The sequence below is a fragment of the Amphiura filiformis genome, chromosome 15 (assembly GCF_039555335.1).
Source record: "Amphiura filiformis chromosome 15, Afil_fr2py, whole genome shotgun sequence".
Taxonomy (NCBI): Eukaryota; Metazoa; Echinodermata; class Ophiuroidea; order Amphilepidida; family Amphiuridae; genus Amphiura; species Amphiura filiformis.
Window position 1 is genome coordinate 41,742,562 of NC_092642.1, and position 18,085 is coordinate 41,760,646.

An 18,085-nucleotide genomic window follows, 5' to 3' on the forward strand; every position below is an offset into this window, starting at 1 on the left:
GGGGGTCTTAAACTTGAGGTTTGGTTCAATCCTGGGGCAACTAAGGGAGTTAGGGGAATAATTTATAGCTTTGCTTAAGGGATCTAGAATGAGCGTTTATAGGCGTTTCGACAGTATTTTTGTGGGACATGAGAGCACCTCAGGCGATCGAATTGCATTCTGAATCTGAAGCATGTCTTTCTGATATCAAATAATTTTCATTTTTGAAATTCACGATATAATACAAATTTTATGACAAATTATTAAAATTTGATATTTTTTCAAATTTTGATATATAACAGTCTTTGAAGTAAATTTTATAAATCTAATGACATATTCTTAAAGTGTATGTAGCTGGGAGGAAAAACCGCCGATCAATTGAAAATTTTGACCTTTCATATTGAAGATATGGATTTTTTTCCCCAAAAGACCTAATTTTTTGTTGGTGTTTTGGGAAAAAAAATCCATATCTTCAATACAAAAGGTCCAAATTTTCAATTGATCGCCGGCTTTTCATCCCACCTACATACACTTTAAGTATATTAGTTTACTACGAGTACTGTTAAATATCAAAAATGTCAATTTTTAATCATTTGCCATAAAATGTGGATTACATTGCAAATTTCAAAAAATCAAAATTATTTTATATCAGAAGGACATTTTTCGTATTCAGAATGCAATTCGATATGTCTGATGTGATCTATTGTCCCACAATAAATACTGTCCAAACGTTCATACCACACCCCTTAAGGGTAGGGACAGGGCAATGCAGGAGTCATCATCATGTCAGATGGAGGTCCTATGCTTGAGGCTTATTTCAAACCTGGTACAAATAGGGGAGTTAAGGGGACTGATTGAATTGAAAGGACAAGTACAGGATAAAGTTGGAGTAGGAGTTGTTATGTCGGATGGAGAGCGGCAACAGTTATAGCAACAAATGCAACATCTTGAGTGGGTCAAATCTTGGGACCCTGAAAAACGTGTGCAAAACACAGGTACAAGACAATGGAGGGGTTATTATACGCTGGCAAAGTGACGTAATTAATCGGATTAACTACCATAGCAATAGGTGAAAACAATTTTGAATATATTGCGCTGCACAACAAGCAGGTTGCACTCATCACCTGTGTATGTCTGCAATCATAGATTGAATACAAAACTAGTCTTTTCAAAGATACTAATCTTACAGGTGTAAGTGATCAGCATGATATGGTTCAATGCAGAGGTACCGCGTGAACGTACCAGTACAGAAAAAAAAAAAAAAAATATTCACCTATTGCTATGGCAGTTCTAATGAATTCTAATGATATTCTATTTCTTCTTCTTCCTATATACGTGCATACCTCAAATTGAGTATTGTCGCACGGTCTTAACGTGCACAGTTTTTTTTTTACCTATGCACAATCCTGGAACCTAGGATTGATTGCAGATATCAGAACCGGGGATGTTCCCCCTTCTCTTTTCGAATAGCTCTGACACTTAACGTGCACAGGGTTTGACTCTTCCTGTACACGGGACCAACGGCTTTACGTTCATGGTTCAATGCAGAGGTACCGCGTGAACGTACCAGTACAGCGAGTATATTAAAAAATATTCACCTATTGCTATGGCAGTTCTATGAAATTTTAATGATATTTTATTTTACCTTGCTATTTGTAGCATGTGCAGCTTCTGTGTCAGATGAGTGTGTTATCCAGAGCCTGTGGCAACATGCAGAAAGATCATGTCCAAGCTAAAAAGTTCTTGGTAAGTTGATACTTAAACCCATCTAAAAACTAGACTTGCAGTATTTTGTATACTGCATGATAACTTAAGTTTTGCTTAAATTAAATGAAATTAAAAATAGAAGGAGAGCAAAGTGCAGCAAAGGATGATCACCACACATCACAGTACAATTCATCTAAAATAAAAATAATAATAATAATAGAAATAATAATAATGATAATAATAATTTTGATCAATATGAAAAAAAGACAAATTCTAAGCAACAATATCTACTCACAAACAATGTCCATTGGTATATTGGTAAAATGTCCAATACCAATTCATGTGGTCCACGAAAACAACATGTGTTAGATTAAACCTGAATTAAACTGCAAGTGATCCAGGTCCCTTTGATGGGTAAGACTGATCACTTTGTTACTGTTAAGTGTGCATAAGATTTTATCGTCTGCTGACCACATCGATTTCACACAAAGACACTGCTTGGCGGCTTTAAGTAGTTGCGACCTTTTGGCTGTAAGGTTCTTTGTTAGTAGAATACCTGAACCTTTCAGTTCCTTTTTGACTTGAAAAATCTTGTTGCACTTTCAGTTTGATGGGACGCGGGCGAACTGTGGTATTCGCATCATCGTCGTCACTTGCATCATTTTGCTCACAACAGGCAGCTTTTTTCCCCAAGTCTATGTGATCTATCGATGTCAGATTTATCGATATGGATGTACAGCTTTTGTTGAAAGGTGTTGATGGCCAGATTATCGGTGTCCTTCTTAAGTGATGCTTAATTAATCCTGTGTACAAGAAGACTGCTCGAGGTCATCAAAATTTTTTATCCATCTTTTTGATTGTTAGATTGATGGTTTTGATCTTTTGGTTACTTTCTATCTGTTCTTTAATGGTATCCGTCTCCATACTAAGTGACTGGTAGAGGTTTTGAGATACAGTGGTCTCTAACTCACTGGTTGCTTCTAGACATCTATGTTGCTATAGTGTCCTTTAAGGTGGGTGAGTTGATTATTTTATTTGCAATTTATGTTGCTGCTGAGCTGAGCTCGTCATTGTTTAGCAGTATATCCTTGACACCAGATTTCAAACGTGCTACCTGTGTTGGTTCGGTTCCCATTGCTGGTAGTAGTGTGGTATCTGCCTTGCCATCTTTATGTTCTTCCGATGACAAATCTGGAGTTGTTTTACCAGACTTGTTTTTGCTTGACAGCCGTGATTTCCTTGTGACTGCCACGATTTAGCTTCAGGCAATTCAGACGTGACGAGTTTTCCAAGTGGGAACAATGATGAGATGAGATTTTGGATAATATTAGATGGAGCTAAACTAGATCATATCTGCTTACATTGGTGTTTCTATTTTGTCTTATATAATATAATAAGTTATTAATAACTTATCCAATTTTTTTTTTCAATATTTCACTTTTTTTACATCTTGCTTCACTCCAAACAAGAAAAGAAATTATTTGAGCTTTTAGTGAGTCTTGGGCAGTGTGCCCACAGGTTTACCATGTGAACAGGCTGTACTTCCAATGACACAACATACAATAAAAACTGTTTTGAACGGATGTGAATAATAAAAATAGTAGACAGGGAATATACCTTTTCAGGAGGACTTTACGAAAAATACCGATCATCAAACATTCAGCCATCAATTTCTGGTGATTTGATGCAGTGGACACCATGTTCAATATAATGCACTAAGTAAGAGCAATGCAGTACATGATGCATGAGAACAATCATACTATGCCATGCATTGAATGCTGCGGCCATTGTGTGATTGCATGTGGTGTTTTTGTTTACATCTTTCTGAACTGATTTTTGATCAGCTGTTGAAAAGGTTTTTGATCATTTGTGTTCATTGTTTTGAGCCGTATGACTGACACTACATCATGCATCATATGTTATGTGAACTTAATGTTTATTGAAATGGAAACCTTGTTTTTCTTCTGCAGAATGAGCTTGATTACCTTGGGAGAAATTTTGAGCAGGCAGTGTTTGGTGTGACTGCAGCTACCAGTACACAGCCGTTGCCGTACTACTCATTCTTCAGGACGTGTAATCTACAAGAGTCATGTGATATAGCTAATGAACCATTACCAGAGCAAGGTAAACAACAAAAGGCTATTCCAGTTGAAATACATACACCCCCTGTGGAAGACATGATCTTAATCTTAGATTTCAAATGAGAGTCACCCATTCATGTAACTCCATTTGAAATTCACACCCCTTGTGTAGAAGATTAAGGTCATGTCTTCCATAGGGGGTGTATGGATTTCAATTGGAATAGCCCAATGATGGATCACTTGCATTTGAAACTTTTGTTTTCATTGTTAGGTGATTATTCAAAAGATTTGATATCATATCAAATTGTCACAACATCCTAAAATACCTCATTTGCTACACATATCACTGTACAAATATTGGGCTATCCCAGTTGAAATTTATACACCCCTACGTTTTTCTTCATCAAAATTGAGACTCTTGATTGTATCAGAAGAAAACTCATATTTACTACCCCAATAAAATTTAACTCCTGGGATGTGTTTCGTTTTGATGGTGAGAACAAAAATGTGGGGAATTGTGGTAACCACAACCAGAAGAATGTACTATCCTATGGGGCATTGTTATCATATTTTTGCTTCTCATATCAAAACTGCTGGAGCAATACTCAAAATTTGGAAACATATTGTTTTTATGCTATGGCTCAATGTAAGATAAAACAGAACATGAAAAAATCGGACCACATCCCTTAAATGTTAGTTTTGCTATATAATTTATAAACTAATAATTCCTCTTTTCATCCACAGAATCATCAAAAACCAGTGAGAGACATGAAAGAACAATGGCGATGCCTTTGTCTGCTGCACAGGTGTTGGCTAATAGCACAGTATTCATGTATCCAGAGCTGCTACCCACATGCAAGCTGTTTCCAGGGAACACCAAGAAGTTGAAATTCACCGATTCTGAAGACAAGTATGCTATTTATGTGGATGCTTAAGTTTGTTCGGCTTATATAAGGCGGAAATTATCCGGCTTTTGTTACTGTGGGCATCAATAAAGTCCCAACTCACGCTCGCGTAAATTCAAATACGCGTGCGTCAGTCACGCATTACGCAACGCACAAATGGCGTAAGCATTGCGCCCAACTGCATGCCTGCCATTCTATATCACTACACAAGTACACTGTGTTACGAATCTTATTTTTTCCACCTTATATAAGCCGAACAAACTTAAGTGTACATTTCAAACTGATTTGGCAAAACCTGCCTCTGATACAGATTCACTCTGTAACCCACCTTGGACCAATTTCAAAAAGATCTGCTCTTTATCATAAATGCCCAAAGCCATTACAAGCACTTAAATCCATATTGTAACATTTGCTGATGGTGGACACCCTCAATATTTCTTTAGATTCTGCTTTTTACACAATTGTAATGTACTTCAGTAAACTAAGATACCCTGCAAAAATCAAGACTTTAGCTCCTTGAATAAACCGTCTTAATAAGATGTTTTATTATTACAATGGAAATGTTAGTCAAACTCGTATGCGATGTTCATAACACAGTACATACGTACCCCGGTACATACATGGCGGGAGAAGACTAACTTCAGTTAAGGACAGAAATGGGTGCTAATCCAAATAGAGACCATGGGTCTTGTTATCATATGTTCTTGCACTTTGATACTTCTCCCCATAGAAAGACACAAATACAGGTCAACTCAACATTGCATTGAGTTATAAGTCTATGCGTGTTGGTACTTGCAGATGTTTGTGAAAGTGGTCCTAATGTCACAGTACCTGTACACTTTGGCTCTCAGACCGCGTTTGTTGAAATTGGTTGAGAATTAAAGAAACAGTGATCTATAACCTGAGGAAAGAACAAAATCAAAAGTTGCCCTTTTATGTTGTAATCAATGGAAAGCACAACACTAGTTTTAATGTGCTAATCAATGGAAAGCATGGCACTAGTTCTTGTTCGAGAACGCTTTGTGTGCAAATCAATAGGGCAACCTCAACTTTTGAATTTGCATCTCCCTTGGGTTGTTGGATTATTGTGCCTTTATTTCTTGAACGATTTCAATGAATGAGGTCTTAAATCTGAGCTAAAAAATGTAGCTATTAGCTGTTGGTTCTAATTATGACATAGCTGTCTTTGTTTGGGATATACAGTGGTAAAAAGTAACTGGTACCTTAATTGTTTTGAGGTCTGTATAGCAATACATGTGTTTCTTATACTGCAAAGATTTAGAAATGGCAAACATTTTGTACTTGGGAAAATTATGCAAATTGAACAATATAATTATGCTCGATTAGGTCAATATGGAAGAAAATAAATAAAAACCTGTATTTTCACTCACATTTGTTCATACTTTCATATTATTTTGACCTTTTTCAGTTTGATCGTATTTGGCTTGGATCAGTTTCGAAGCTTTTCCAAACTGGAGGACAAGATGAAGTTGATACAGGAGCATATGATGCCATCAAAGACAGTGAAATCTTTATGTTTACATGTAAAGAACATGTCGTCAACAAGGAGTGGAGACAATGTCATAAAGGTAAGAAATAGGTTGTTTGAAATCCATAGACCCCATATAGAAGACATCTTCACACACAATGTGAATTTCAAATGGGATATCCTGAAGTGGTGACTCGATTTGAAATATGCACCCCCTGTGTTGGAGATGAACGTCATGTCTATGGATTTTAACTATAGTCTGTATACTTTCTCGAGTCAGTAATTTAAATATTGTTTTTTTATCGTCACCCTCAGTGTAATGAGGAGAAGTATATAAAAGTATTGAAGAAAGAAAATGATGCAAGGAATCCAACTAGCATAACAGATTCCTGCAAAAATTAACAGTTTTTGAGAAAATCTCAAAATTTTATTTTACTTCCAACGGACTATGTAGCGGTATACAGCTATTTAACCTATGGGTTATGTAACCGTATACGGTTATAATACTATGGTTCACCTCAAGTTAGTGAGTAGGTGCATATTTCTCTGCTCACAGTATCGAATGGCGCTCGTAAAGCAGAGCGTACAAGTTTGTTGATACGCTTGCGGGACAAGCACAAAGACGCATTAACGTCACTACCTAACTTGAGGTACCAAGTCCCTCACTGATCTACTGATTAAGACAATTAATTAGCTTTGCATTATATACTGAGGCCTAGGATGGATTTCCATTGAATCCTCTTTTGAAAACTAAACTTACACCATAGTTGGGAAAATATACTTAGGAAAAAAGTCATCTTAAGTCCAGGTGCACTGAAAGGGTGTATAAACAGTTTGGAAGTAAAAAAATCCAGAGAAGGTTCCAATTAGTAGAAGTGGACTCTAATTTAATAGAATATGGTTATTTTTATTTCATGTTCAGTCACAAAATGATCAATATGTGTCTGAAAATTGCAGGTTTTGTATGATTATACATATTTTTTCTGTCTCCACAGTTGTATCGTAGGTTTGGTGTGATAAATTCACCTCCTATTCCATGCGAGCCTGTTCAACCAGGGATGGCTACAGTGCCCACGCAGCTGTATGAAAATCGCAAACCGGACTGGCTCAAGGTATTTAATCATTCTTATATTTGTGGAAAAGATACTAGCAATAACTTCAATAATTTCATGTAACCCTCGAATTAACCCACGGCACCGACGGCATATTGCCGTGGGTGCCCACCCCATTGCCGTAATGCCTCAAAATATGTCCTTTACCGACGGCAGTCACTTGCCGTGCCCTTTAATGAAGTTGCCGTGGGTGCCCTAGCCAGCCAGCCCTGCCCCTTCATTATAAAATCATTTTAACAAGTACTGGTTAAAACCCCGAAAAATTGTGGAATATTAAAATCGAAAATCTTGAACACGATCGCTATTTTGAGCATGGTAACCCAGCTACAATCAATAGTTTGTTGTGAATTAATATTCATTACATGTACCCTAGGTACGTAAGCTTACATCAGCCAATCACATCGGGTTTTATACATTATCTGATTGCTAGAAATCTGACTTCATTTTCTCGATTGGTCGGAGAAATACCTTCAGCTTATTATCGACCAATCAGAAACTCTGTTTAATTGTAACTAAGCTTCCTCATGTCGTGAACAAAATCCGAGTGCTGGGCAAATCAATTGATCTCTCGGTTAGCAAACATTGACTTCCCATTACAAACCGATGGCGATACTCTTCCGGTATCGTCTTATCTTGTACATGTGAGCCCATCCCTAGATATGTTTTGCACCACACACGTTAAAATAGTTTTTATCCCGGCGAATTTGATCAATATTATTACCAAAGTTACAGCTGTTTCACCGCTGTTTCGAAAGTCAGTTTTGCAGCTCAGAACTAGGGATCGCAAAATTTAAGTAAATTAAACTGTTGCGTTTGGACTGCTTTGTATTATTTAAGCAGGTTTTTTGAGCAATCAGGTTAGTTTTAGTGTAAAGTTGAGAGTCGAATTGTACTTTGGTGTCGAATTCAGCTGACAGCAATGCATCTATTCGCTTTTGAAAAATTGCCTTGGTGACCTTCTCAAAATTTCAACAGTTGCCGTGATGCCCTTTTGAAATATTACAAATTGCCGTGATGCCTTGCCTTTTCAGTGAAAATCCAAGGCAATTATCAATTTGCCCTAAAAAAGTTGCCGTGCCCCTTCAGATCCTTAATTCGAGGGCTGATTTCATGATTGATTGATTAATGCTTTATCAGTGGTGTTTTTCAGCCACTTTTTACACACATTTTATAACAGTAAACAACCTAAGAAATATCAACATAATGAAAAATATTACATGTCATACTGGCGTTTCACATATCACCTTTGCCTCATTCCATAGTCGCGTAAGGTCGCCTTGTGCCCCTATTGAATGAAGATGACATATTGTAACACTATATGGTTTACACTTGGGCCGAGGATCGGGGTGGCAGATGGTTAGTGACATGTGTTTTGTGTGTTTTCCATACTGATGTACTTGTTCGTACTTATTGTTTTCAATTTGTCAGTAAAATATGTCCTTATTTCTTTTTAAAGTTATACAAGGATAAAATTTATTTTACTACAGAAATTTCGCATCAAGTACAAAATATAATGAATGACTGATTTTACACAACTCGATTTTATATTGGCATTTCTTCAAACCTGATTTTCTCAAAAAGTTGTTTATTCGCAATGCCCCACCTTATGCCACTATGGAATGAAGCTGAGAAAGTTGTAAAATATGACATTGTGTGTCCATCTTGCCATCAAAATGGGGCACTAACTACTTGGAAAGTTTCTCTTTTGTGACACTAAAATGTATCATGTTTCGTTCCAGTCAGAAATCATGGAATGAAGCTATAAATATAGAATATGACTTCCCAATACCTAGAGGACTGTCAAGATGCCCTAAATTTGACATTTGCCATAGGTTCATAACATGAAGAAAAAAACTTTTGTGTGAACATGAGTGGCTTCAAAAGTACTTTGAAAAACATTCACTATTTGTTTTTAATTATTGTATTTTATCTTTTTTTCTTTTCCCTTTGTGTCGATAGAAATACATGCAGATACTCAACCTCAAGACAACGGAAGAGATGCTAGAGGACGGCAAGGAACCGGCGGGAGGGTCATTTCAAAACCTTCAAGTACCGCCCATAAAACAGAGCATCTCCGACAAATCTTCATCTAATGAGGAGGAGAAAAAACCAACGGCAATAGTTGTCCGAAAACTGACCTATCCGGCAAAGAAGGTCAAATCAAAGCAAGCGGTGCGAAAAATTGTCAATATCCAACCCAAAATTTTGACGGGAAATGTTATTCATGTGGCAACACAAGAAGACTCCAATATGGAGATTGGAGATGAAGCGGCAGTGTTTGGGCAAGATCCTGGTAGTGGCGGTGACGCTGATGAACCTGTTGGTCAAGGGAATCCAGCTTTGGGTCAAGCAAATCCAGCAGTGGGTCAAGCAATAGCTGTGGGTCAAGCAAATCCAGCTGTTAGTCCATTGAAGTTAGGAGGTCAAACCAGTGGTCAACTCAATCCAGCTATCAGTCAAGACAATCAAGTTGTTGGTCAAACAAATCCGTCTGGTGGTCACACCAATCAAGGTATTGGTCAAATGAACACTTCAGTGCCAGTTGCGGTGCAGCCATTCCAAGCTATGGTACAAAATGAAACTAATATGCAGCAATCAACAGGTGGCCTTCCAGTTGTTTCACCTGTTGCGTACACTTCCACTCATTCTTCACCTACACCTGGAAGTAGTACATTGCAATCAGCTGGAGTACCACTCTCTGGCGTGTCACCTCAAGGTGCCGTATTACCTCAAGGTGGTCATCCAGGTGTCGCACCTGTTGCGTACACTTCCACTCATTCTTCACCTACACCTGGAAGTAATACTGTTCAACCAGCTGGAGTACCACTCTCTGGCGTATCACATCAAGGTACTGTATTTACTCATGGTGGTCAGCCAGGTGTCGCACCTGTCGCATACACTTCCACTCATTCTTCACCTACACCTGGAAATAATGCTGTACAACCAGCTGGAGTAACATTATCTACCGTATCACCTCAAAGTACCGTATTAACTCAAGGTGGTCATCCGCCTGTCGCACCTGTTGCGTATACTTCCACTCATTCTTCACCTACACCTGGAAATAATGCTGTACAACCAGCTGGAGTAACATTATCTACCGTATCACCTCAAGGTGGTCATCCAGCTGTCGCACCTGTTGCGTATACTTCCACTCATTCTTCACCTACACCTGGAAATAATGCTGTACAACCAGCTGGAGTACCATTATCTACCGTATCACCTCAAGGTACCGTATTAACTCAAGGTGGTCATCCGCCTGTCGCACCTGTTGTGTACACTTCCACTCATTCTTCACCTACACCTGGAAGTAGCACATTGCAATCAGTACCACTCTCTGGCATATCACCTCAAAGTACCGTATTACCTCAAGGTGGTCATCCAGGTGTTGCACCTGTTGCGTACACTTCCACTCATTCTTCGCCTACACCTGGAAGTAGCACATTGCAATCAGCTGGAGTACCACTCTCTGGCGTATCACCTCAAGGCACCGTAGTAGCACCTAGTAACACTGCAGCCAGTCAGCAACCTGTTTACATCACAATTAGCTCAAATCAATTGAACACCGGCTTTCAGAATAGATTACCACTTAACCCGCAGCCAAGGCCACCTGCGAAACCTATCAATGTCGGAACAGCTTATCAGCAGGTGTATGCTTCCATGCCGGCACCTGTTATAAGATTCCAGCAACCTGCCATTTTCATTGCAGCGCCGCAATCAACGACACCCGTTACTGTACCATCGTTGATCGTGCAGGGTCAACCGTTACGACTAATGTTTCTACCGTCATAAATCCCGGTGGTGTGATTCAGGTCGTGAGTAAGGCTTTGACCATTTCAACCGTTTCTAAAAGTAAATCTGCGTCTACACAACATTTAGCTAAAATAAGACCCAAACCTAAAACTAAACCCAAAGTGTCCGTTGCGAGTGAATTGAGTCAGGAGGAGATTGATAAAGCTAATAAATTACTTGACGATGTCCGGAAGAGAATATCATCCGGCGAGGAGGAAAAAGCAAGAGAGAAGAAAAAGAAGAAAAGAAAACCAGGAAGGAAGAAAAAAGTGAAGCAAACGCCTGAGCAGAAAAAAGCGGAAGAAGAGCAAGCTAACAAGTTGCTGCAAGTTATCAAAAATGAACTGGAAATAAAACGCAGAGAAAAAGAAAGTCAGTCGTCAAGCGGGAGTGAATCGACAACAGAAGCAAGCACTAGTGTGGATAAGACATTGGATGAAAGCGATACTCAACATTTCTTTCCCGTTTTATCGCCCGATGCCGACGATGACAATATGGAGGAGGCTGAGACTGAAGTCAACACAGAGGGGCAGAATCATAACAGAGAAAGTGATAAGACTGAAACTGCAATACTTGATGATATCACAAGTCCATCAACTTCTGGAGCGGAAATCAGCTTACCAGCGTATCCTCTTTCAAAAGACAACTTCAGAATCCGGTGATAAAACAGGTGCAGCTGAGCAACTTAACACGGCAAATGAAACAGAAGTACCGGTTCATGTAGAAAGCATACAGGATAGTCAAGAACCTCAAACGGAAGCAGGTGTTGCTGATCAGAAGCTTAAAAAGCAGCCCGACTTAATGGAGAGCAAAGGAACACAGATAGATCCTAAAGCTATGCAAGCTGAAGAGCAGGTGCAACAAGCAACAAGAAAAGAAAGCGACACACAAACTGATCCAGACATGCCTACATCAGCAGATCCAAGCGATATTCCACAGGAAGCAACAAAACTGCTGCAAAGCTGTGTTACCAGCCCTCTTGCGAGGTCACAAGTTCAAACCCAAGCAATTCAAACTCCAAGCCCACCAATCCAGGCATTGGAACAAGCTCGGACACCTACGTACGTGCAAAGTCCAATTCCAGCTGTGAACCAATCGATAACGGTGCCAAATTCAAATATTACATTTCACAGTCCGCCTGTATCCAACTTTCCACCTCAACTTTCAGTTGTTAAAGACAGTTCAAACACGCCATCACCGGCTTCCAGTGTTGCAAGCCACAAATCACCTAAAGGAATTTCAGCTCTCAGGAACTTTAAAATTGACCAAGGCGCTGTTGCACGCCAGAGTCCAGCATTGAGTCCTGTCCCTCAGAACAAACCTAAGACTGCTCGTAAGTTAATTCAAGGTGAAATCACTAGTAGCCCTCCACATACGAAGAGTACCTCTTCAAGTGCAACAAGCGTAGTTTCAGATAATCAAACACAACCGATGGTTGAAAACATGGTTTGTCAGAACCAAAGTGCAAGCCAAGAATTTATCCGAGCCACAGATGCTACTATTGACTCACAAGTTCTTCAGTCGGGTACAAAACTTGAGTCACCTGGTGATTCTGGTAAAAGCAAACGCTCGTCACCATCGGAAAACTTGCTTTGTAAAGAATTAGAGTTGTCGGATGATGAATTGAAACCTCTTTCCAAGGAAGAGGAGGAGTTTTATGAGGAGGAACCGATGGAAGAAGATCAGGAGGAAGATGTGGAAGCAATTGAAGATGGTGCTGCCAAGCAAAATTCACCACCGTGTGAGGAAAATACAACAACAAATCCGTCGGAGATTGTTTCTCCATCTGCTTCAGAGAAGTCGACTCATTCAAATGTTTGCACCCCACCTTCAGATAAAGCAAGCTCTAAAGAGCCAAGTCCATCAGCCAAACTTGCCACGGGAGAAGATCCTCAAAGTCCTGAAACGGAAGATGCGTTGACGTCGCCTGAAATGAAAACAAAAGGTGACGGGGAACGAAGATCGTCTGTTACGTTTGAAGATAGTAATTCCATGGATGCTGGTAGTAACCCACATACTAATGATGGTTATGAGGAGGGAGGAGAAGAAGATGCGGAGAATGATGATTTAAATCCGGCAAAGATTGGTAGCGGGAAGAAGAAAAAGAGCAGGTCAAAGAGGATAGCAGCCAAGAGGATTAAAACCAAACTGAAGAAAGACTTGGAATCAACTGTTGTGCTTTTGGATCCAGAGATTGTCAGCAAAGATCCTCTGGTAAGTTGATTAATTTAGTTAGAGGTATGCATCAGTTGTTTTGAGTGAAACATCTGAACTTTTTTTTTGGAACCAAAGAATATTCTGAGGTCCAATGCACAATGTTTCGAAGTTTCATAATTTACCGTATCGTCTGTAATAAACACCCGGGAGCATTGCATTTTCCAAAACAGGGGAGTTTATTAGAAGTGAATTTACAGTGAAAATTATAAAAATAGATAGGGTGGATTTACGACTATACTAATACTGCTACTGATGGCAGCGCCCACAGAATCGTGTGGAAAATGAAATTTTCGTGGTTAATACAACACTATTACACTCGCTCGTAAGTGCATTATCATGCAAGAATGAAATTAGTGAAATTCTACCAAATTTAGGCAATGAAATGGATGGAAGTTTAATAGGTTTTGTCCATGCAATTTAGCAATCATTACTGACATGACTGATGCAAGTTTTAAGCTTACTCGCACAATATAGCATGGAAATGTTTGCATTTTTGTCAACTTTTCATTGAAAAATTGTAGAGGGGCGTTTATTAGAGGGAGCGTTTATTACAGACAATACGGTACCTGAAAAATAAGTGGTGCAAAGGCAAATCTCAATTATCATAACTATCACTTTTTACTTTGTTTAATTCCATCTACATCAGATCACTTCTTTTAAACTTGAAAACAAAATATAAGCTTACCTATATTTTTTAGTTTTCCTGCAACAAATCGAATGGGTGATGAAGGGCATGGTGCTAGTGACCAATGAAACGAGCATGCAATGTTCAAATATCATTAGCATACAATTAGACAATGTTCAAATGTTCACATGGACATGTGATATGATTTATTAAAATATGATTGGACCATACATCATACACATCACATTTATTTGTGAGGTAATGAATTAGTAGCCCGATTCTCTCAGGGTGCTTGTTTGGGGAACTTATGGTATTCAAGCTAATTAGCTGTTGAAGTCATTTTATGATGGCGCTTATTTACATAGTGATGTCAGTTAAACTTGGCATTTTCCATCAAAACATTACAATTCAAAAGGATACAATTTACTGTATTATGATTTTGCAGCCATTTGAACTGAATGCACACATAATTTTTTCCTGTGGTTCAAGTTACATTTTGACCTAAGCAGGTCCCACAGCAAATAGGCATGGAGGTATAGTGGTCTAAGACTTTGACTCATAATAGGCTATTCCAGTTGAAATCCACACTCCCGCCTGTGGAAGATTTTGGAAATATCTTCCACAGGGGGAGTATGATTTTCAAATGTAATTAGTCAGAATAGTCATTTTGAAACCCATACTCCCTCTGTATTATGGCTTTACCTATATCTTCCACAACTGGAGTGAGTATTTCAAATGGAAGTTACCCAATTGTCTATTATATTCAAAACTTATACTCCCTCTGTGGGTAAATCTTCCACAGGGGTAACTAGTGTGGATTTTAAATGTAGCTCCAGATTGTGGGTTCGAATATATGCATAGCCAACATGTTGTGCACTTGGGCACGGCTCTTCACCCCATAGTCTTGCCTCTCCCCCAGTCAGGTGTACAAATGGGTATCTGCTTTTATACTACACTTGGTTTCATAGAAGAACGGGCCACGGCAGTCCCTTGCTCAGATTGACGGGAGCGCCCTGTTAATGAGCGATATATGCAGAGCTCAAAATGTAAACAAGTGCCGTTCTTCTTTGGCAGAAACTGTAATGTATCACTTGTGTTTTTATTCCCTTTGCTTATTTGTACAGAGAGAAGAAAGAGATGATTCTTTCTCCAAGGCATACCTAAAAAGTGTGAAGGTAAGTTGAAAATGTGCTTGGTCTTTCTTATTCTATTTCATTTGTATTATTTTTGAACTTTTTGCCTCTTTATCTACAGTTTTAAGAGATGTAAGTCTTACGGATTTCTTGAAATGGGGCACCCAAACAAATTCTGGAAACATGCCCTTTATCTAATGTCAATTCATTTTAAGTCGCTGGTAACCAGCAGGGGTAGCACTGGCAGGTTAAAACAAGGGGTCATGGATGACCCCTTAACTGACTTAAAATAAAAAACTTAGGGGTCAAGTGAACAATTCTCATGACGTGACTATGCTTATGCTCCCCAACCTCTGGACCCCACAAGGTATTTATATTTGGATTTTTCATATTTCTTTAATTGATTTTTGATTTTATCTATTTCATTAAAAAATGTATTTGTTTTTGTTCTTTGTTTTACTATTATTTATATTACTTGTGCATTTTCTTATTTTATTTTATTTCATGATTTGGATTTTTCATGTTTACTTGGTTTTTGATTTTATCTAGTTTATTAAAATGTATTTGTTTTATTCTTTGTTTTACTCTTATTTAGTAATTTTGGATTTTCTTATTTTATTTTATTTGGATCTTTCATAATTTCTTTTTTATTTCATTTTTTATTTTATCTATTTCATTAAAATTTATTTGATTTATATTTTTGTTTTACTGTTATTTATATTAATTTTGCATTTTTTAATTTTATTTATTAATTATTGGGTTTTTATTTTCATTATTTATCTCTTTAATATTATTTAATTTAATTTATTTACTACTCCTGATATAATTATGAATATTCATTAGCTGTTAGCATTTAATGAACCAATCGCTGCCCGTTATTGAGCAATGGCATACAGGCTTGATATAGCAAGTACGAAAATTTCTCCACTCAGTCCAATTTTTTCTTTTTTTTAGCGTACCTATTTTGCTCGGATTTGGCCATTTGGAGCAACAAAACAGTCTTATTTTAACAGATTTATGTCAAATATACTATATCCTATGCTCTTATGAAACATGAAAAAGGTTTCTTTTGTTAAAGTTATGAAAATTTATCAATTCCCGGCGACCATTATTTTTGTGTGTGTGTGTGAAGATCGGAACATTTATCATTTTCCGGTGACAATTTTGCTTGTAAATTGCTATGTAATTTCCATCAATTTACTAACAAAACTTGGTGATCTTAGCAAATTCAACCATAAAGTCATCATTGCTGATTCTTAATCTACTGTAAAATCAAGTGCGTTTGTCAATATTGATGAAAACCAAGCTAAGAATGACGATAGTTTCGACAAGGTTTCATTGTTTACATGTTTTATTTGATGTAGTCGACCGGAAAGTCTGCATCATTCTTTGATGCACAGGTTTTACTGAAACAAACTTTTGTGCGTCAGAAGCTTCAGAAACGCGTCTATGACGCAATGACACAGATTAGTGCGACCCTTGGTAACCAGTAATGAAAAGAACAGATTAACTTTATCATGTTTGTCTCCCTATGCATGAGTGCGTATATTTATGGCCTTTACAATATTTTCTTATGTTCTTGGTTAGGTATGGGGTATTATTAAAATAAGAAATGATTAAATGAAATCCTAGCACAAATAAATCGTCTTCATTCAATTGTGCTCTCTTTAAAGCAAGGAGAAATAGATTGTCAACTTTCAACATGGGAACACGTTATGAAGTATCTATAATTAGTGAAAAGATGTAGCTCAATGACGGCCAACAAAAAAGAAATTGTCTATAGTAGGCCCTATACGAGAAACAAGATTTTCTCTCTGAATTGGCCGTATTTTTATGTGTAAGAAAATCAATTGCATTATCGTGTTCACTCTAGCGTAAGTTTGGGCCCTATTTGATTCATTGGAACGTTCGACAGGACCCCCCGCGACTGTCAAGGTAAAATGAATCAAGTATAATCTTTTTTTTTTCTTGTGATAAAATTTTCAAAGTATAAGGAGGGTATTTAAATCTAAACAGGAACAAAAAACCTCCACATTTTTGTAAAGCGGTGTGATAATCCTTTAACCCCTGACGAGCCCCCAGCGCTCAGCCACAAGGTTGTTTCTTAGAAAATGGATCTGTTGATTTTGATTGTTCAGTAGTTGTATTTATTTGTTTCAACTTTTCATGAAAATTCCGTGAGAAATCAGCCATTTAAAACATTATTTATGATCATGATTTCTTTCAGGAAGCATTGAAGGACGATTTACCCAAATACATAGAATTCCTAAGAGTATTGAATAACTTCACAGATGAGGAGGAGCCAGATATGGTGAAGGTAAAATCCTTCGATAACATTTTTCAATTTTTCTATCAGGGTCCATAAAGTGCTGTAAAGAAGGATATTGTTGTGGGATAATTTTTCATGATTTCATGAATCTGAACATTTTTTGCAGGGTCTTAATTTCACTGATACTTCTAATCCCTAAAACACTCTCATATGGGCCAAAATATTTTGCAGCTTCTTATATACATTGGCAATACAACCTGGTGAAATTGGGCTATTCCATTTAAAATCCACACTATCCCTGTGGAAGATTTTGGAAATATCTTCCACAGGGGGAGTGTGAATTTCAAATGGAATGAATAGCAGCTCCATTTGAAACTTGCCATCCCTCTTTGGAAGATTCAGGTTGAATCTTTCTCAGAGGGTGTATGAAATTCAAATGGTGCTGCCTAATGTGTTTATTCTATTTAAAATTCATACTCCCCCTGTGGAAGATATTTCCAAAATCTTCCACAGGGATAGTGTGGAATTTAAATGAAATAGCCCATTGTTTACCATGTAGTGGTTCGAGGGAGCTGAATAATGTTATGGTTTGTTCAAAAATGGAGTGAATAACATCATTCATCAAGGTGTAGTGAAATAGTGTTTTGATCCCATTTTTTGTACCGAAAGGACAGTTTTCATCAGGGGCGTAGCCAGCTTTCTTGGTCGGGGGGTGCAAAATAAATTTTCGGGGGCACAAACGAAAAAAATTGCAGTTGCGTCATACAAATACATAGAGA

General features: G+C 37.9%; 1 protein-coding gene across 1 annotated transcript in view; it reads left to right on the forward strand.

Moving 5' to 3' along the window:
• LOC140172000 (uncharacterized) overlaps positions 1–18,085 on the forward strand; it is a 50,654-nt gene that overhangs the window by 18,911 nt on the left and 13,658 nt on the right. Inside the window, exons 12-20 of the mRNA XM_072195348.1 lie at positions 1,639–1,725; positions 3,657–3,810; positions 4,512–4,677; positions 6,102–6,261; positions 7,157–7,273; positions 9,233–11,027; positions 11,424–13,276; positions 15,029–15,079; positions 17,265–17,354. Of these exons, the coding sequence (XP_072051449.1) occupies positions 1,639–1,725; positions 3,657–3,810; positions 4,512–4,677; positions 6,102–6,261; positions 7,157–7,273; positions 9,233–11,027; positions 11,424–13,276; positions 15,029–15,079; positions 17,265–17,354 (4,473 nt within the window). The remainder of the gene's footprint in view (positions 1–1,638; positions 1,726–3,656; positions 3,811–4,511; positions 4,678–6,101; positions 6,262–7,156; positions 7,274–9,232; positions 11,028–11,423; positions 13,277–15,028; positions 15,080–17,264; positions 17,355–18,085) is intronic.